The sequence below is a fragment of the Orbicella faveolata genome, unplaced genomic scaffold (assembly GCF_042242905.1).
Source record: "Orbicella faveolata isolate gen_17 unplaced genomic scaffold, um_ofav_v1 contig_1, whole genome shotgun sequence".
Taxonomy (NCBI): Eukaryota; Metazoa; Cnidaria; class Anthozoa; order Scleractinia; family Merulinidae; genus Orbicella; species Orbicella faveolata.
The window spans coordinates 38,977,641-38,999,105 of NW_028301536.1; the positions used below are offsets into that span (position 1 = coordinate 38,977,641).

General features: G+C 37.9%; 1 protein-coding gene across 1 annotated transcript; it reads left to right on the top strand.

The window, feature by feature from the left end:
* Window positions 1-1,388: 1,388 nt before the first annotated feature.
* Window positions 1,389-20,426, top strand: LOC110057216 (glutamyl aminopeptidase-like). Its single transcript, XM_020763800.2, has 21 exons — window positions 1,389-1,814; window positions 3,471-3,737; window positions 4,610-4,787; window positions 5,320-5,590; window positions 6,345-6,465; window positions 6,877-7,031; window positions 7,487-7,600; window positions 8,502-8,636; window positions 8,956-9,021; window positions 9,690-9,755; window positions 11,734-11,915; window positions 12,433-12,530; window positions 13,337-13,461; window positions 14,032-14,087; window positions 14,515-14,665; window positions 15,500-15,573; window positions 16,440-16,544; window positions 16,906-17,073; window positions 17,896-18,039; window positions 18,921-19,002; window positions 19,641-20,426. Exons 1-21 carry the CDS (start codon window positions 1,580-1,582, stop codon window positions 19,827-19,829), a joined length of 2,982 nt encoding a protein of 993 aa, XP_020619459.2. The 5' UTR covers window positions 1,389-1,579; the 3' UTR covers window positions 19,830-20,426.
* Window positions 20,427-21,465: the final 1,039 nt, after the last annotated feature.

The following is a 21,465-nucleotide window of genomic DNA, read 5'->3' on the forward strand; positions in this document are numbered from 1 at the left end:
TTTGATCGAATTCCCTCCCAGTGATGTCCACGTGAAATTTGATCGAATTTCAATTTTTTTTATCGGCATAAGTTTAAAGGTGGATTGAGAAGAACTTTATCGAAATTTAGGGCCAGTATTGCGGTTTAATGGCGTGCGAATACTTTTAAAACCTTATCATTCCATTGAAATTCACATCAACAGTAGACTTTCGTTCCGGTACGAAATCTCGCTCCGGTATCAATAGATTCAGACAGTCCAAGGTTTTCAGTCTTCTCGATTTGATCAGGAATTTCCCAATTTGATGTCTTGCCTCCGGATTTTTATCAAGTTCTCCCGGTTTATTGCAGAAAACTGAGAAATGGGTAAAAAGAATCCCACAGTTGCCAATCTTTAATATTTTTGCGATCTGTGATGTCACCGGACCAAAATGTAGGAAATGGATTATTAGGAAGTTTAAGAAAACCACAACGGCAACGGCAACGGCAACGAGAAAGTCGCTAAACAAAAGGTTTAATCAGCAGAACAATGGTTGTGCACGTCCTTTATAATTCTTGGTACATTTCTTTGCCGTCCTCTACAAAACAACAACGTGAAATGACCAAATTCTGCGTTGTCCAGAGAACGTGAACCTCGACGGCTAATTTTTTAATTTACATTTCAAATGTTTCGCCCCGCCCGACATCCAATTTCGTGATGGTTTTGACACTAAGAAACAAAGGAAAATGACTCTAGAGTATTGCGAGATTCGGAGGTAAAATATAATATCATTTTTTAATAGAGGTTGTCGTCGGCGTCGCGTCCTGATTTCTCAAACTCCCTATTGACAAAATTTCACGGCGGCCGGACTCCCCTAGAAGTTCGCCCTTTTGCCACTCGTTATAACGCCTATGGTGATAAATATTTATCCCTTTTTCCATCTTAAGGGTTAGAACCTCTGTATCAAGCAAATAATGAACAGGGTCCACTGGTTTCAGCATAGAGAAGATAGCACTTGTACCTGGCCGTGTTGTTCGCCAATCAGTGGCGTCACGTGGGCCGCTGAAGGAAAGGTATCCTGTCATGTAAACGTATTATAGAAACTCGCCATCACTGATAAACTGGACTGGAATGGTACAGGTACGAGTTTCCACAGGTACACACCCCCTAATGTTCACCGTCACGTGCTAGAGCCTAAGTACACAACAGACGCTGAAGAATGAAATGTTCCTCTCTTTGGATTGTTTACTCAGTCACCCTATCAACCATCTGGTTATTCAGTTGTATGCTATTTAAGCCAATTTACAATTAACTTTTCTATATATTATAAATGCTACTATTTGAAAACGCTACAAAAAATTGGATGTTTTTGGCTTTGAGGTAATCGGATTATGAGCATTATCCAGGCTCAGCCTCGATTTCGTGGCGAATCTGCAGGTGCTCCACATTTTCAATAACAAAGCTAGCGTGACATGAATATCGGTGGCAATTGTTTTGAGCACTTCGACAGCAGGTTATGAACAGACAGTTCATGAAATATCTAGAATCTGATTTTAGTGTCATCAAATAATTATCAAGCAACCTTTATTCTACTACCAACTTCCTTCAAAGACATAAAGTGATGGCAGACTGTCACAGTGAAGCCGAGATCCCTCTTAAACAGCTCGAGGTGGACGGCGAACCAAAGGTGCAGCCTTCGGGAAAACTGGCGGCATTTCACGCGTTTCCTGGGTTGTTCTTGAACAAAACTAAGCTGATAGTTCTTGCTGTTTTGCTCTTGATTCTGCTAATTATAATAATTGTCCTGGCAGCAGTACTAGGTCACGAACGAGCGAAGGACAGGCGACAAATAACACGTAAGAAATATTGACTTTGTATTAGTTTATCATTGTGTTGAAATGTTATTCTCATGGTAAATCTTGAGGAGTTGAGCGACTGGCAATCAGCCTGATTAAGGTAAGGCCGGATTTTCACGTAAGTGTACACTGTCACTCAAACCACGGGTTTTCAACTAGTGACGAGTTTGAGCAGAGTTCCACTGTTCGGTATTTAATCATATGCCGATGTGAATAATAATTGCTATCAAAGTTATCGGGCGTAGATATTCATAAATTGTCAATGGTATGCTAGCTATTATATTCATTGAACAGGCTTTTCAATCAGAAGAAGGTTTCGGGTTTTGGTTTGTTTGTTTGTTTTTTTTTTTCTGTCGACGCAGAAGCCTTTTTGCAGTTAGCAATGAAGGACATCAAATTTCGTGGACTTAAAGCAGAGTTAATTTTTATGCAAATTTAGTGGAGTCAGACAGTGAATTCCACAATTATAAGCTTAAATAAACAACCCACACTATTTGCATAATTTTATTTACAAAGAGCTCGGAGTTGTCGCTTGTTAAAACAGTAAGCCCTGCAAAGACAACTGGTTATCGGCACATGTTTGAAAAAATGGCCAAAAAATATAGTAAAGAACAAGTGTATTCAGCAGCCGAAGTGGCAAGATTTCCGTATAACCCCATACATTTTTTATGCATACAGCTCTTTGTTTAACTGACATCGGTGATAACATATTAAAACAATTAGAATTTCATGAAGACAAATATTTATAAACGGTAGTGTTTCATAGGGACGCAAAAACCAGTACTTCATAAACGTCCGTTTAACATTTCTTAAATTTCGAGTGACCCTGAAATCAGGCGAGAACTACGCTTTGTTCGGTGTTTGAGTTTGCTTTTCCTTTCCATCGCTCCATTTAGAAGTAAGGATTCTTTGAACTTAGTGAGCCCTTTCACTGCCTAGTGTTACAGTAAAAGTTCAAATCAGGCTTAATGCATTTCCCAATAAAGTTACAATTCTGCGTTTATATGCGTAAACAAATTTCTTTTCTCCCTGGGTTTTCTTACTCTTCAGTTCATTTGCCTTTTTATCTTCTTACTTGCTCATCTTTCCGATCTAATTTTCCTGTAACGATCGTCCAATTGAAAATTGATGGTGAATGAGCGATTAAAAGCAAACTTTTTGCAGTTACAGTGGAATCCCGAGTTTTCGAACCTCCAAGGGAAACGAAAATTAAATTAATTGGTTCGAGAAATCGGATAGTTCGAGAAATCGGGGGTAAAATTACAGTGTTCGACTGAGGAGAGGGTAACGACTTTTGGTTCCAGTTATCAGGAGGTTCGAAAAAATGAGGGTTCGAGAAATCAGGATTCTACTGTAATTTTTCTTTATCTATCACAACATAAACAACATTTGGTAGTTGACTGAAGGCACTTCTCCAAAGCGCTTAACCTTTCTTGGTTTCTTTCTTATAATCTTGTGACGCGCAAATTAATCAGTCAAATGCGTAGCGGTTTGCAATGCACGGTTACCACTACTGTTCCGATGCTTTTCAAACTCTCTTCCTTGTTTTCTTTTTTTTTCTGACTATTAATAAGCTATCACCAGTTTATTGGTTTTGTGCTAATCTTTTCACAATAATTTGTTAATCTACCGATGAATCCATAATTTTATATTTAGCTCCAATTGAAAAAGGAGAAAAAGAAGAAGTTGGTCCGACATCTTTTGGTCCTACTACACCCGGTCCAGAACCTTGGTGGAAAATTCGCCTTCCCAGAGATGTCAAACCATACCACTATGACCTCACTTTACACATCGACTTAAACAAGCCTCATTTTAAAGGAGCTGTGGCTACCTGGGTCGATGTGTTGAGTCCCACGCCCTATGTTCTACTTCATGCTGTTGACATGAATATTACCAAAGTTGAAGTCCGGAAAGTTTCAGGAGGTGAGTGGAAATCTCATAATGATTTACATCCAACAAATACAAACTTATTGGATTGTTATTTACAGTTATCAATAAAGTTAGATATTAGGGTGAGACCATCACTCGGCTAAGTATTGTACAGGAATTACGGAAATATACTATTCATCCACAATTTTCTTCTTTTTTCAGATTTATCGTCATAATATACATTACAGCATTTTAAGTAATATAGTTAATATTAAAATATATGAAGACCTTGATGTTGCATTACATTTATTTATGATTACCTGTTTATTTATGGTGTGTTACAATAAAGTGATTATATGAAATTAATAAATGGTTACAGTGAAGCCAAATGAAGTACTTTCGTTTCCGATGTATCTGTTACTGGTACAGACTATGGAATAGAAAGATAAAAAATTGATTGTTTATTTACCCATGTTTAAAATCATTTACAATATTAATTGTGACAAAAATAAGATAACTATTCGGGAGGGAAACTGAAAAAACCCCCGCGGGCTGCTATAACAACAAACAACAACGCAGCTTCAAAATAAATACAAAAAGTAGCATGATTTAATTACCAGCTTAAAGTTTGCAATCGTAAAAGGACACATGTAATATCAAGAGCTTACACAGGTCAGCTAGATATCATAATATACTCATGGAATCACGTCAGCTTCACATAGCATATATTATAAGATTAAGACACTGAGGCTTCTAGTATATAGTGTTCAATTCAGCCACAATACGAATTATTAATTAATTAATTCATTAAGTTATTTATTTTATGTATTTTTTGTTTCCTGTTTAATGTAACCCTGGATCATCTTAATACTGCTTTGAACATACCGGTCCTGCGATTTAAACAACACGTTACTTTTCTCATATAGGAGTCCTGGAGATCAAGCGATACTTCATGTTCGAAAAGAACCAATTTTTTGTCATAGAAATGGAGTCGCCACTGGAAAAGGATCAATATGTCACAACACTGGAATTTTCAGGAGCATATGTAGATGATATGAGAGGAATGTACAAAGCGTCCTTCAAATACAAGAATGGCACAGAATCGTGAGTATCTAACAGTACTCAAAGACAACAGCATACTATCTTGCTTTTGTTTGTTCGAGTCAGACTGATTGATAGTAAAGTGTGCGTACGGGTCAAGTGGCCCACCAGGCTGGAGCTTATCCCGGTTTCAGTAGCATGAAGCGACTAGGAGTATTTCTACTCCCCCTGGATGGGATGCTAGTCCATCGCAGGGTTCCCCCCGCATTAGATTTGCCGGTACCCATTTATAGAGAGAGGCACTGTGAGAGTAAAGTGTCTTGCCCAAGAACACAACACAATGTCCCCGGCCAGGGCTCCAACCCGGACCGCTCGATCCGGAGTCGTGCGTACTAACCATGAGGCCACTACGACTCCCACAAAAAAAACTGATTGATACAAGGCTATTTATTGCTTCCCTGGTTTAGAAACGTTTCTTGGCCCCATTTGTCATTAATAATTTATCATTGAGTTGACCAGGTTTCATCCAGTATTTACTGTCTTTTGTCCCTTCTCTTATCTTTAATCATTTACAATGATTGTCTTCTTTTGGCAGACTTTTCTCGGCAACTCAATTTGAGCCGCTGAGGGCGCGCAAGGCATTTCCATGTTTCGATGAGCCTGCGATGAAAGCCACCTTTAATGTGACTCTCGTTCACGATCCGGGTCTAATTGCATTGTCCAACATGCCAGTCTACCAGAGTGAAGTAAAGGATGGCTGGAAATACGACCGCTTTGACAAAACCGTCAAGATGTCAACATATCTAGCAGCGTTTGCTGTGGGTGACTTCAAGTATAAGCAGACAAAGACGGACAATGGAATTCAGGTTTGGAACGTAAACGAGTTACGGCAACGACGGTTGAGTCCTTTTCAAATCTGTTGTTTGCAGTCCTTATTAATGGCTTGCTCACTCGTAGCTACCTTTGTTTATTTTCGGTTTTATTAAAACTTAATTGGTTATTTTTTTGGACGGCACTTTTTATATTTTACATCCGAAAAAATGACTGAACATTCCATGACACTACTCTTTCACGAGTATCGCGGCCAAAGTACTTTTTTGGTCTACTAATTGTTCCAACGTGATTTCCCATCACCCGTTATTACAAACAAATGTATGTAAGTCGTTACATATTAAAAAAAAAAAAATGCTTATATAGTTAAAACAAGGTATGGCTAGCACTTCAAGGCCATTACAATTACATTGACTTTTAGCGCTATTATACCTTAACACTTTAGCGTCATTGTGTGAGGAATGAATTGGTATTTGAAACTTGCAGTTGTGTGCGCGAGCTCATCAGTTCATTGGAACGTTGTGAGGTATTAAAATGGCAAGATGGGGAATTTTATTGAGTACTAAATTATCCAATAACGTTTCTAAATCTTCCTCCAAGATTTTGGAGGAAGAGGTAAAACGTCGTCGTTTTGTACATGTCCTTCACTGCATGAGCTTCTGCACATATGGCTGATGGTGTTCAATAGCTCAGCCAATGAAATTGCAGCATTGCAATAGTTTACTATAAGTAGTAGAATACTACTTATGTCTGCTAATAACTGCTATTTCTGCCCATCTGTACATGTAGATCAGGATTTACTCTCGAGAGGAAGCTCTTGATCAGGTGGACTACGCTTTACTAGTGTCAAACGAGACCATGACGTATTTTGAAGAATTCTTTGGTGTTACCTACCCGTTACCAAAGTCAGGTAAATAGAAGATTTATGTATTTCTTTTAGGTGTTAAATTAGGTTGTATTGTATTATTTTCCACTGGGATAATCAGGCCCATGTATACCACTCCTTGTGAATATCACATCACTTCAGTGACGCTGACCAGTTTACTCGAGCTATTTTTCCTTGTTATAAATGTCGTTGGGTAAAATAGCGTTCTTTTATTTTCTGCCTTCCAAGCTGTATTCAGCATGTCTCAGATTCTTGTGAAGAAACTCGACTTCTGGCGGTTCCCTTCACTATTTGTTGTATTATTTGTCTCCTTCACTTAAAATAGAAATGTTTTCTATTCGGCCTTGAGAAGGAAAGAGAATAGAACTTAGCTTTTTGAATAACTTTGTGTGTAAAACACGTTTATGATATTGACGTAACAACTCTCTCCTGCAGATGGGATTGCTTTGCCAGCATTTGGACCTTCAGGTATGGAAAACTGGGGTCTCATCAAATATCGCGAAACAAAATTGTTGTTGAAGGAAGGAGAAACGTCGTCATCGTCCAAAGAAGGCATCGCAAAACTAGTCGCACACGAAGTAGGGCATCAGGTAAGTTTTGCTTTACAATCTTCGAATTCATGCGGTCATGCCTTAGCGTGTGAAGTTAGAACTTACATTCCCATGGGCGAGAACGAAAAGACAGTCTGAAGCCAACCGGCGCGCAATATCACAACACCTACAGTCATGCTCTGTTCACGTGCAACGACGGGCAACAACATCCCGAAAACAGTGCGCCTTTAACCTGTACGACACAATTTCAGCTGGCTCCTTGACAAGACAAGGCGAGGCAACGTCTATATGTACTGCAGTCAGTAAAATATATATACAAATTAATTCAAAATACACACAGTAGCTTGTCATCCAAAATCACTATAAAGCTTAACTAGTTGAGTTGGCTTATTGCAGTGTCGTACCTAGTTCACATTCAGACCTTTTTTTGAAACGTCGTACCATAGTATTTTCCCTAACTTGCATTTTATTTTATTTTACTTCATATTTTTCAGTGGTTCGGTAACATCGTCACCATGGAATGGTGGACTGATCTTTGGCTAAATGAGGGTTTTGCAAGTTACGTCAGTGCTATTGGAATAGACCATATTCATCCTGACTGGAAAATTGTAAGTACATGATTAGAAAATGCACCCGGGCATGTGAGAATAAGAATCAAATCATTATAACGGGATTCTTATAACTTATCACGAGTCAGTCAAATTCTTCCCAAATAGCACACGATCAGGCGGATCTCAGTTATAACATCAAATGATATCACGGTGGGTCGACAGGATTTTAAGCCAAAATCAGTATTATTAGGTATACTTGAAGTACAAAATCAGAACTGTCTAGAGAACCTTGGACAGTTATACTGATTTTTTTTTCAGTTCTATGAAACAACATGCAAGTAAAAGTGCAATTTTTGTTTTCCATGAACAGCAAACAAAAATATTTTCTTGAGTCAGCACTGCACTCAACCGCGTGATTTAGGGCCTCTTCATATGAGCCCGACAACCGGGCTGGCTCGGTTACCGGGACGAATTTTGTGGTCTGTTCATATGGGAAATTTCAGCCCGGTCGACCGGGATGAAATCCAAGAAACAAAACCAAAATGGTGCAACATAAACTTGTACCGTTCGCGGCTGTCGTAGCTTTGTGGACTCTTGCATCTTTACTAATAAAGCTAATTCGCATGTTTTTGAAGTGGACATACTTACAAGACAAAAATTATGCCATTTTGGCCGCTATGTTCCGAAAGCGAAGCTATTTTGCCGAAAAGGTTTCGTCCCAGGCTGGAGTGTTCATATGGGAAAATTCTAATCCCGGTCACCGAGATCTCGGTCGCAAAAGCCGAGATCTCGGTAACCGGGCCAGCCCGGCCTCTAATATGAACACATCGAAATTTTTACGAAGTAAAGAGTGGCGAGGCGAGATCTAGGAAACCGAGCCAGTCCGGTTGACCGGGCTCATCTGAAGAGACCCTATATTAATTACCATGTCTGACAAATTACTTCCTTCTATTTATAGATCGACCAGTTTATCGCTCGAGCAGTGCAAGACTCTTTGGAACTTGATGGATTAGCAAACTCTCATGCCGTCAGGATTCCTGTTGAGGATCCTAAAAGAATCGGAGAGATATTTGACGCCATTTCATACAAAAAGGTAAACGTACAGTGTATCGGAGTGTAGGAAACAACATGAATTATATCTGATATTTACGACAATAACCCAAATAAAACAGATATAGATTATAACATATCAAGTTTCTGGATTGGCACTTTGCGACTGAACAAAACAGATCTTTTGAATTTACCGTGTAAATTAGCACTGATATTGATGAGAACTCCCGCATCAACGTAACTCGTTTTACAGGCTTTGTGCAGTATTTCTACGCAATAATTTGTATTTTTAGGTGTCTCATCAGTATTCCAATCGTTAAGCAAATCTTGCGACTAATGTTTGAGTTATCCTTTATTGTCAGGGTGCGTCAATTCTATTGATGCTTCATTATGTTTTGGGGAACTCCATATTCCGCGACGGACTAAAGGTGCGTCTTTTACTCTTCACCCACAAGAAATGAACAATGACTTGAGCAACTTAGAATAAGATTATGTTGTGGAAATAATAACATAATGTTCTTTATCATTAGGGTGCTCTTCATTGTTGATAAGTTGCCGCCTCATTTTAACCGACCATAGTTCTCAGACTTATCTTAAAGTATATATATATATATATATATATATATATATATATATATATAATTACCTGACTTGCACCCTTCGTCTGGCTCTTTTACGTAGTATGGTCGCTCCAATATGATGCTCTCTTCATAAAAGCACTAAAAACTCGACGTCGAAATTTATTCAAGAACTGTGTTTGAAAAAATTCAAAGTGGAATGAAAATATTACAAGTTGCATTTTTTTTGCTTCAGAAATATATATCTTTAAACTTTGTAATACTGCTTAAACTTGGGACTTTTTCTTTGGTAGTAAAAAAAAGTAGAACGTAGCTATCATGAGCTACGGACCTGGAAGTTCTCAAAGTGGTGGTTGAAACTACAGTGGGAGCAAAAGTGGGCATTTTCTTTATGGAAAAGGGAGTGCGTATTTTTTTTGCAGAAGCGAGAAGGCTGTCCCATGTTGTCCCGTCTAGATCTGTCATTGCAATAGTCAGTTGAATTTGACAACAACGTTTGTTCATTAATTTCTTTCTAGAGATATCTCACCAAACATGCCTACGGTAATGCTGAAACAAATGATCTTTGGGATGCAATGACGGAGGTGTGTTTTACTGTAACTGCCTTCAAGCTCTTTACTTTGTCTTTCTTTAGTATCTCAGTTTAGTATTGTTTGCAGCGAGACCCTCGATACCTAATGCTTTGAAGGGTATTACTTTATCAAGCCCTGGAAAAATTTCTACAAACCAAGAAGTGAGCTATTTTTCAGTAAAATAAATATACCTAGCTCTTGGAAAATCCCTTTTTAAAATATAGCTGCTGTATACGCTATTGTAGCTGAGTGTGCACCGTAAAAAAAAAACTTTATTTAAGTGTCAAATGTAATTGACTGACACTCTAAATAAACAAACGAATGTTGCAAATAGAACACAAATTATTAAGGATGCCAACTGGTGGCTGACCAGTTAGTATTTACACAACGCGGTCGAGGAGTTGAACTCAGGACTGCCGAGAACAAATCCGGATAGCGGTAGGGTGAAGGATTTGAACCAGGGACCTACATATTTCAAATCCAGCGCCCTAAACCACTCGGCCATGCCGCCTGTCTTGAAAATAATCGAATAATCTAATTGTTTTAGTATAAATCTATTAGTCGTTCAAAACTTTATCTAAGTCCTCTCCACAGACACTTCAAAAACGCCAAGAAGTGGCCGTCATTTTGTTAACAAGGGCACGCTACTACGCTACTCACTATATATCACAGATTAGTAGAAATCTACTAGCGTTCTATCACGAATGTCGTTCTCTGATTGGCTGCGCTACTCACTATCTATTCTGTGATAGATAGTGAGAAGCGTAGCAGAGTACCCTTGTTAACAAAATGACGGCCGCTTCTTGGCGTTTTCGAAGTGTCTGTGAGGAGGATTTAGATCAAGTTTTGAACGACTAGCAGATTTATACTAAAACATTTAGATTATTCGCTCTCGATTTCTATACGTGATAGAAATCTCGAGCTCATAATCTAATTGTTTATTAGCATAAATCTATTAGCGTTCTATCACGTTCTATAGAAATCTCGAGCTCATAATCTAATTGCCCAATAGAAACACCCGTGGAAGTTTGGGAGAATTCGAAAAGTTGTCGAAACACACAGCATATCATTTCTCGTTCTTCCAAACTTCCACTCGTGTTTCTATAACTCATTATAGTTTACCACTAAATTTTGTCCGATTCTTATTGGTTTAAATTGATCACGTGACGCGATAGTGTTAAGGCGGAAAATACCCGGATGGACGGATAGTACTCGTCTGTGAAACTTTTTTCTGTGGATAAGCGGGCTTATAGAAAAAAAAAATTGAAAGACGTAATTTGTCTGTTTTCTTTTTCAAATTTTGCATTTGGATTTCACGCCTTTCTTTTAAAAAAGTTGAAAATAATTCAATATTATTTTTGACCTGGCCCGCGGAAGAAAATTTAGTGGTGAACAATAAAGACAACAGAGTGTTGATGTGGGTGTGATAGTTGCCCCTTGGAAATTTGATCAAATTTCCGCGGGGCAGCCATCAGCCGATAGTTCTTAGACAGAAACACTCTATTATTAAATAGAAACACGGTACATTTTTTCTCTTACTTAAAGAGAACAAAGAGTACCACCTTCTATTTGGTAAATATAACATGAATGAGATGTTTAATCAATTTCTTTATCTAGTATTGATGCTGAACAAGCAGTTGCTGCTTTTGAAACCTCTTGATAACGAAGCTCAGGCACGGTTTGTGCATATTGAAAAGTTTAGCCTCAATTTTTCAAATTCGTCGTTTGTAATCCGTGTTAATCTTCTTCATCCTTAGCCATCCTTGTTCCTTTATGGTTGATCATTATCTCTTTGGTGTTTTTCTATCTTATTAAACTGTTATTTTCAGGTTTCCTACCATTTAAAGGTAATTTTGTATGTGGCCAAAGTGACTCAAAATACCGTGACTGAGCTCCTTTAAGCCGAGCTGCATCAGACGCGTATGTTAAAAAAGATAACTGAATAATTAAAATGATAATAGCTCAGTGCATGGTTTGATCTTTGCCGTAGGCTAGTACAGCTGCTGGAAAACGAACAAACGTGCGAGACATAATGAACACATTGACACTGCAGATGGGATACCCTGTAGTTACCATAGCAGCGTCCAGTAAACCAAATACATATGAAGCAACTCAAGATCGCTTTCTGTATTACAAAGATCCAAGTGCAAACTATTCAACCTCCCCATATGAGTAAGACAGGACTGTAGTCCATTGTACTTTGACAAAATACAACATTTAAGATAACTTAGAGTCTCGAGTAAAACCTATTACACGAGTTTGCAGCCCTCCATATATAGGACTATACTTGTTTCTCTCCTTTTTATTATCTAGTGTTTAATACTTGAGATTATAATTGATAAACTGGAGACTGAATAGCAGAAATTAAACCAGGTAAAAATTTAAAAAAAAACTGAACGCTTGAATACTTCAAAATTAATTCAACATACTGATTCACAAATTGAACGTTAACTTGTGCCCTTTTAATCCAAGACCCGGATAATTTTTTTTATTTATGTAACGGAACATTCTTCAGCAATTTCAAAGGATATTTAAAAACTGAACTGAGTCACGTATTTAGTTTTTTTGTTTCATCGCTTTTTTCGTCGTTTTTTTTTTTTCAATTTTTATTCCCTGTCAAACTGCCTGTGGTAGCTTATTATAACTTGACATAATTTAGACGTCAATTTATCATCGCATTTTTTTACAGTTACAAGTGGGTGATTCCATTTACCTGTTACAAGGGAGATAAGAAGTCCGCCATTCCTCCAAGCGAGACTACGCCCTTGATAATAGACGATAAATCAGGTAAAATATGAGTTTTGGATGTGTACACGATTGTGCATTTCATTGGGGCAATATAACGTACATAACGCTCTTTTAGAAAAGACCCGATACTTTTCAGTGATGCTGACATCTTTTTTTTTTTTTCGGTACTGCGTGGTAACTTCTATAAACTTTCAAAGACAATTATTGGCCCGCCAACATATCACGTACCTCAGTATAAATGTGTTTAGAATTTACTTTCAAATAAAGATTGTTCACGTGTATGTTATCAATTTTTCTTTATCGTTTTATAAAAAGCTCCTAGTCACTATACAATAATTAGTAGAATTCTGCAAATGCTGCAATCTGATTTGCTGAGCTATCGTAGACTATTAGCCATTATTGTGCAGTTCCTGGAGGTCGTCCACATAATGGCAACATTTTCTCGCTTCTCCAATGTTTCGGGAAAGATTTAGAGATATTACTGGATTATTCAGCTCCCCAAGAATTGACTAAGGAAGAAAGTTGACCGCTATGTGACTTTTCAAACCTCAACATTTTTCATTGAACCGATGACAATTGACAGTTGCAAGTTTCAAACAACAAGTTAAAACTTCTCAAAATGTAGAGAAATAGTTGGAAATTGCAATTTGAAAGAAATTTATTTAAAATTCTACTACCGCTTCATAACAATCTCGAGCCCGTAATGGCCAATAATTTAATTAAAATAAGACTGGCCCTGCTGACTAAACATGAATGGCGAAGATATTTAGTGTATGCATTATACTGAATTGTTGTCTATCAACCAATACCTATCCAGCGATGTTGTTCTCATGTTTTTCATACAGTTCAATTAAACTGGGATGGAAATGGATGGATTAAAGGAAACGTGGGACAGACTGGGTTCTACCGAGTTAATTATGAGGAGAAGAACTGGGACGCCTTGGTCGAGCAGCTGCAGTATTACCACAAGGTGAAAAAGCTGTGACATTGATGAGTAGCAGTGATATGATGGCAGTTTTACCTGAAACTACAAGATCAGGAATCTATTTTTCAATCATTCTCTAAATGATAAACCTTGTGAAATGATTAGTAAGTACGGCGTTCATGTAATGTCCCAAAAAAGAAAGGATATCGTGACCACAAATGTAAGCCATTAATGATTTAGTAATTTGTATAATGACTTTTGTGTTAAGAAGCCTTTTTTACCATTACAGTTGTTCGTGTTAGTACCTCTCTCTGGAGAGCAAAGCTTAATAACGATATTCTGTACTACTCCACTATACTGGTCAGTCGGTCAGGCAATCAGTGTGCCTATCTCTCTGTCGGTCAGTCAGTAAGTCAGTGAGTCAGTCAGCCAGTCAGTCAGCTAGTCAGCCAGTCAGTCAGCTAGTCAGCCAGTCAGTCAGATAACGCACCACTTAGTTGAACAGTTGTCGCTCAGGTGATTATTCACTCTATCATATTTTTACCCCTACCGAAAAAAATGTCAAAATAATTAAGGCCTGGCATGGATATTGCATTAATGAAACTCTTTTTGCAGGTTTTTAACGCCACAGACCGCGCTGGGCTCATAGATGACTCCTTTAACTTGGCAAGGTATTAATTCCACGCAATATTTCCTATGACATACTGCTAACATTATAAATGGACGCTGATCGTACTTCTACATTACCCAGTATATTTTTTATTTTATTTTTAGTCATAATATTTATGAATCCCTCTTTCTAGTTTGCTAATTTCATTATTTATGCAGAATTTTCCAGTCGAATGTTCAGTCTATTTGAAATTACCGACTTCCACAGAATATACTCGCCTTATGGAGTAAAAAACTAATTTGTTTTTATTTCTAAAGGAAAACCTGTTTCAAAGATTAGGCTCGACAGGCTCTTAGCTAAACAATCTGTAACAATTAATGGCTACATTCAGGTTTTTTCTGTCTTCATTGAGCATAAAGTACAAGGCTAATAGAATGAATTGACATTGTTCCTTCGAATAAATATGAAAATACATATTCGCCTTTTAGAGCCAACCTACTGAATCACACGAAACCGCTGAGTATATCAAGTTATCTGACCAAAGAAGAAGACTATGTTCCCATGTTATCGGCAATGAGGAAATTTTCAAAAATACTGGAAATTCTTCCTTCCACAAGACCAACTTACAAATATGTACAGGTAATAATAGGTGTCAGATATCTACCAGATGTGTAACGCTTTCGATTGGTGTTCAGCGGTGAAATATCACAGGAGTAATTTGATTTCTCAGTATTAAAGGGGAGTGTGTACGTGATATATCAAACACGGGTGACCGTGTTTGACCACATTTCGCAACACCAAGAAAAGAGTTGAAAAATCAACGCGCACAGGAGTTTTTCACGAAACTTCGAGATGTTTGGAAATGGGGTCAAGCTCTGATTGTTTGATATGTCTTCTTAGTGGAATTTAAAACTAGGAGAAACGGAGAAATGAAATCCTAAAAATCTATGCTAATAAACATCAGATATCCAAAGATCGTTACAGTTAGGACTCCCCGTGTTTCGAAGCTGATGTATTATTAGTATTTTAGTAGTAGTAAATGAAATTGCATGCGTGCAATATAAACACAGGGGCGTATACAGGATTGTTCAAGGAGAGGTGTGTGTGGGGGAGGGGGGAGGGTGGCTAGTACCTTGGGATTGCAGAATCAATGGGGCACGCCCCAAAAATGCTTCAATTTGAGAATTGGAACCTAATTGAAAACTGTTACACCAGAAATACAAGCAATGCCAAAACTATTTAAGTGAGAAAAAAATTTATTTGTTTTTGCAGTGACGAACCTGTGCAAAGTGTTTGCCTTTATTTCTGTCATGATAATATACACAATCGTTTTAATTTTTTTTTCCAATTTTTTGCTTCTCTAAAAGAGGGGTGACTAGCCACCCAATCCATTCTTGTAATTTTTTCCCTGAAACACTGTCTTGATTGCAACATGAAGGTTTATGTACTGCTTTCATTATATTCTTTTACCAGAGATACGTGGCATATTTAACAAAACCTCAATACGACAAACTTGGGTTGAAAGACCAAGGAACCCTTTTGGAAAAGTATGTGGTCTTGTTGTTTCGCTCGTCTATTATTTTTTCACTTAGTCTTTAATCTTTGATCTTTAATCATTATTTATACACGGTAAAAAAAATTCATCAGGTACAATAAATTCCAATAAAATGTCTAAGATCCTAATCCCAATATTATTTTAACTTACAACAGTATTCTACTTATAAACCTGATTTCCTTGAATGCCGTGTGTTTAAAAATTATGATGGAGAAAGCTTTTAAATTGATTTAATGAACCAAACTCTCTAATGTTACAGGGTAAGCTGTTCCAAAGGGTTGCGCCGCCGTAACTAAAACTATTTTTCATGTAGTTAATTCTCCGCGGAAAGGGAACAACAAGTTTGTTAACCGAGTCCCTCAGCCAAGCATAATTTGATGCATTTCACGTTACCAAATTTTGTTACCACAACTTATTACTCGTGCAGCGCGGTTTTGTACTTTTTGTAACTTGTTAGATAATGTTTTGCCACAGTTACCCCAGACCAGGTTGCAGAAATCAAAGTGAGGTTGAACTAGTGAATTGTATATGCAGAGCAGGGTAGACTGAGGCACAAATGGCTTAACTCGCTTTATGGCTCCGATTGCAGAAGCGATCTTTTTACACAGTTTATCAATGTGGGAATGCCACGTTGGATTTTCATTGATATATACTCCAAGCGATTTCACAAAGGAAACTTGTACAATCGGAACATTATCAATGGAGAGTTCGAATGTAACTATTACATCGAAAATGTTATTAAACCTAGGACGATATGCGAAAAAAAAGCAATATACACTATGTTTGTTTCAATAACTTCAATTAATTATCGATTACGTGACTTGGAAGTTGTACAAACCTTTGTATGCGTCTTTTCAGATTTCAAAGAACTCTTTTAATTGACGCTAATTGTGCGGCTGGTGTTCAGTCATGTCTGGGAAATATGACACAAATGTTTCGACAGTGGATGGAAGAGAATAAGTCGTAAGTAGAACTAATCTAACTGATTATAGATGTCGGCAGGAAAGCACGTGATCATAAGAACACTTGTAGATCCGTGAAGTGTTCCTAACTCGCTCGCACGTTTTCCTGCGCTTCGCGTCAGCTACAAGTATTTACGTCGGGATTTGATTGGTTCATAGGATGGTCTGTGTCCTTCGTGATTGGCCACTTCATTTGGTTTTACTTCTGATTGGATGACAGAGTGGCGCGAGTTTTTTAAGCCAAATCGCTAAGCGTGGCAATGCAAAACTGAAACAAATGCAAATTTCTTTCGACACTCAAATAAAAACCGCTCTAACGTGGTTACTAAAAAAACATAACCTGTATGTTTTCTCTGTTGCAGAGTACCACCAGATCTAAAGTCGTCGGTTTATCATTTTGGAATAGTAACAGGTGGTGAGAAGGAGTGGGACTTTGCCTACAATCAATTTAAGAGTACTGATGTTGTATCAGATAAGCTTATACTTCTCCAAGCTATGGCAGGGTCTCAGGAACCGTGGATCATAGAAAGGCAAGAGGCGGTCACTTTGCGTGTGATATTGATTGACAGTTTTCTTGAGCAAACCAGCTGATCTCTTTAGATCTCTGGCCAATTCCGGTCTCATTTTTTGTGCATATACAAGCCTAATTAATAGGGAGAAGATGAGTGTTTTACAGTCGAGGGTTTATCAATAGACTGCGAGAAATTAGCGACAGATTGAATTTAAAGCGCCCAACAGCGGGATTTTGCGCCCCAAAAACCTCAATCTTGCTTGATAAGTAGCAGCTCACGTTTTCATTTTGATCCGGAGCAAGGGGTTTTTTGTAACACTGAAGTCAGCAGCCAATTAGGTAACATGACTTGACCATGACATTACAGATAAAAACACAACACAACATAGTAAATATCAGAAATAACGTAATTTAACTGACATACCATGAAAACCCGCTGTATGACGCGTATTCCAAGCGATGTTTACAATGTCAGGACGGAAACATTGATTTTGATTGGCTGAAAAGCGTGCTTAGGTGTCCTGGAACGATAACGTTTCTAACAAATCGCGCACAGCAAACTGAATCAGAGAATGTGTTATATTAGCTACAGACACAAGCTATATAAATACCAAGAAGAGTCGGCAAGATTATCGTAAATTGGCTCCAAAAAAGCATAAGCACTTTTGATCGGGGGAAAAGCGTGCTTAAACACCAAAGCGCTCAGAATTTCAATTTTGCGACCTTGCATTGTAGAAAAATGCCATGGTCCGTGTTACATTTTTTCAAACGACCTTGCTCTATTTTTTATATATATTTTTTCTATTTCCCTTTCACTTAATGTTAATTTTTTTAATTACAGGTACTTGGAATACGCCTTGGATCCTTCAAAAATCGGGCCTAGCTACCTTTCTTATGTCATGCATTACATTACTGACACTAATGAGCTCGGAGCAAACGTGGCGTGGAATTTCTTTCAGTTAAAATGGGAAAAAATATCAAAAGTGTGAGTACTACACCTACATGCAATATATTGACCATGTATCGATAAAATAGGCGTGCAAACAATAACAAATCTTTAAGGGTGGTAAATGCTATGGGTTTATTCTCTCGGATGGTTTGCCTTAATCAGCCATGAATAAATGTTCAGTGCAATGGTTGAGATGATTTGTACGAATGTTTATATTGATTTAGTGTGAGTTCTGTTTTGGAGAATGGCTCTTTTCACGGTTAATTTTTCTCATTTTCATCACAATGTAATCCAACGTGGCTGAGAGGCAATTTCGGGCAGAATTGCTCCAAAATTGCCTCATACATGCTGAATGATAATGTAATTATTCTCTATCACGGACTGGACAAGCTCGGGTTCAATAATACATTATTAAAATTGGGTCATTTTAAAGTATATATACTGATCAATACACACTGCTATCCACTCTCGCCAGACACTTGCGCCAGAATTAAGTATTTATTCTTGTTTTTCAGATATCTTTCGTGAAATTGATACGCCAAACGACAAGAGATTTCTATCTGACAACAAACCGTTTTTTAGCTGTCTCGGCTGCATTGCAAAATTCAAACCACTTTGACCAATCCATCCGGTCTTGGAGACCCAGGAGCAGTTAGTGGGGACGGGTAAAAGTCTAAAGTTTAACGAGCGAGAAAACAAAATTCGGGCGAAGAAAAGTCAAGAACGAGAGACTTTTCTTCGCCCATATTTATATTCTCGCCAGTTTAGAGTTTTCCCCGCCCCAATAACTGCCCCTGAGTCTCCGAGGACGGGACCAATCAAAGTTCTCCTTTTTACCTTCAGCCAGTTTCCCGTGCAAGAAATGTTGATACATTTCCCATTATAGTAATATAGATTTTCTTTATCATTATTATCAGATATGGTGGTCCTTACAACGCTTTACGTCGCCTTATTTCTTATGTGTCCAGAAGATTCTCTACAGAATTTGAGCTACAACAGGTGAAAAAAAAAAAAAATTAATTAAGCCCAATTAATATCACTTTTGTCTGAAGGAAAAACTTGACAATAAAAGTAAGCAAGGAATTGCAATGGACGGGATTTGTAATGTGCGAATGTTCTATCTGGGATAATCCGGTAAACATGAACATTATGAATGAACCTTTCTGTTGTTCCTTTATCTGCACCAAGTGATATTGAAGCGTTAACGTTTAAAACCGATGTGAATCTTAAACAAAAAATAAGGTATCACGTTGGCTTGCTTCACCAGGAATGGGGTTAGATCTCTACAGTCGTCGCGCTAATAATATAATTGGCATTATTGAAAACTAGATCATTGGATAAATCGCTATGGCTGTCCAGCGGATAAGTGTTGACAAAACAAACCACGCTGATTTATCCGGTGGATAGCGATATCCACCTTTCGAGCAATCTTGGTCTGGAGTTTAGAGTAAAGTTATATGTCAAGGAGAAGTCAAAGTAACTTGCGGTTAGAGGGACAGCGGGCGACAATTGCTTAACAATTAGATTTAGCCATTGCCACTTGGCCATATATCAGCCAATGGGAGCGCGCGTTAACTTCAACTTAACGCCAGTTGTTAATAAGGGAAATAACCCAACATTTTGTTTCGTTCTTGCAGCTCGTTAATTTTGTGAACAGCGTGAATAAAGATGGACCCACGCCATGGAGTGTTAGCCTCTCAATTGAATCAGTCAAAATAAACATACAATGGAGGAAAACCAACGAAAAAGACGTGGAAAATTGGTTGAGGAATTTCTTTTCCAAGGCGGGGAAAAATACTGACGATGGATTTAGTGAGCCAGCATAGTAACCGAAGGACGGGAAGGACTGGGCACTTTTTTTGTAGTATGAATATAAAAATTACCACGCCACATTTGTTCCTATCAGCTTGTGTAAATTCTACACGCTTTGTAAGAGTTGTTACGCTAACAAATAAGTGTAATGTTCTCTAAATTTATTCTTCTTTCTTTTAGTATACAATATGGACGCATCACAAATTGCGGGTCGTCGACAAAATGGTCGAGTTCAATTTTAGACTTGAACTGAATTGAATTGGAGACTATGATTTAACCATGACAAAACTAACAGGATCGAGGAATTTAAGAAATAACAGTACAGGGTTAAGCCATGCGTCATATAGGATTGCCAGGATTACATTGTGTTGGTTAAATCTAAAACCTCCTTTATATATGACTTAATAAATTTGCCCTTTCCGATACTTGCAGGCCGAACTATCTATCGTTTTAGTTGTGTAGGTATAGATGCTTTCATCCACAACATTTATTGAAAAGTTGTGTTGTCTTCAGATCAAAATGATACTGGGGATAAGTAGGAATTTGCTTAGAGCACTGACGTCATAGCTGACTGTTATTGGAATAAAATTTACAGTGTACTTTTAAAATAAGACCTGAAAGTGATTCACTCTGTTCGATTCCGTTCAAGCCCATCGTGCGCGCTTGCAAACTGGTAAAAAACAACCAGCAGCCATAAACCAGCCCTTCCGCCGTAGTGGCAGCCGTGCATTCAGTTCTGATGTAACGTCTGGCACGAGCATCTTACAGAAAGAGGTCCCGTAACTTTACCAGTACGTCGTCTTGCGTTGTCAAAAGACTTCTCTGCAACTCAGGGTTAGGTTCAATGTCATAGTTAGATGGAGGTTGATGGTTTCTTGCAGAACTCGTGATCAATTGAACGCAGTATTCTCCGTAACAATAATAATCCCCATGTCCTGCTGCTCAGTCATTCGAAGACTGTTCATTATTCAAGATTTGTCTCGGCGTGCAAATTATTCAAGGTCTAGTTATTTGTACTATGGACTAGTTTGGAGACGTTCAGCTAATAAGAAAAAAAATTCTTGTTTCAAGCAAGTGCCCTTCTCAGTATTACGTCGGTTATGTTTTGGGCATTTCTAAACAAGTATATTGTCCTATATCCTTCGCATGACCAGTCAGTTGCGTGACTAGAACTTCGCAATATTCAAGAATGACCAGTCTAATAAAAGCATCGCAAATCGCGTGCATGCGTATTATTATAAATGATTGCGAAAGCCAAATTATTTTCAAGCTGTAGTTTACAAGTATGCTCCATTTGAACCCGTTTCATATCAGTGTTACTTATAAATCTGATAAATGACACGAGAAACTGAAAGAAAGGTGAAATCTGCGTCACGGAAGCCGCGTAAATTTTTGATCAACAAACTTCACTTGAATCTTTTTCGTGGGATTGAAACGTGATTCAACTGAAAAAAAAAAATGCTGAATTAATGATAATCTTACTAGTAGAAACCTAGTCTATCGTTTATATTTCTGAGAAACGTTGTTTTCTCTTCGAAAATCGTATTGTTTCTGTCGACCTAGTTTGCATGCAAATCATGTGATTTCCGAGAAAGCACTCTCGTCTTCTCTACGTCTTCCAGGAATTGACGCTAATTGCTTTGAGTCTGC

Coding starts and splice junctions, on each gene's coding strand:
- LOC110057216 (XM_020763800.2), top strand. CDS start 1,580: ATGGCAGACTGTCACAGTGAAGCCGAGATCCCTCTTAAACAGCTCGAG. Junction 9,022..9,689: donor TATTCCGCGACGGACTAAAG/GTGCGTCTTTTA, acceptor ATTTCTTTCTAG/AGATATCTCACCAAACATGC. Junction 16,545..16,905: donor TGGATGGAAGAGAATAAGTC/GTAAGTAGAACT, acceptor TCTCTGTTGCAG/AGTACCACCAGATCTAAAGT.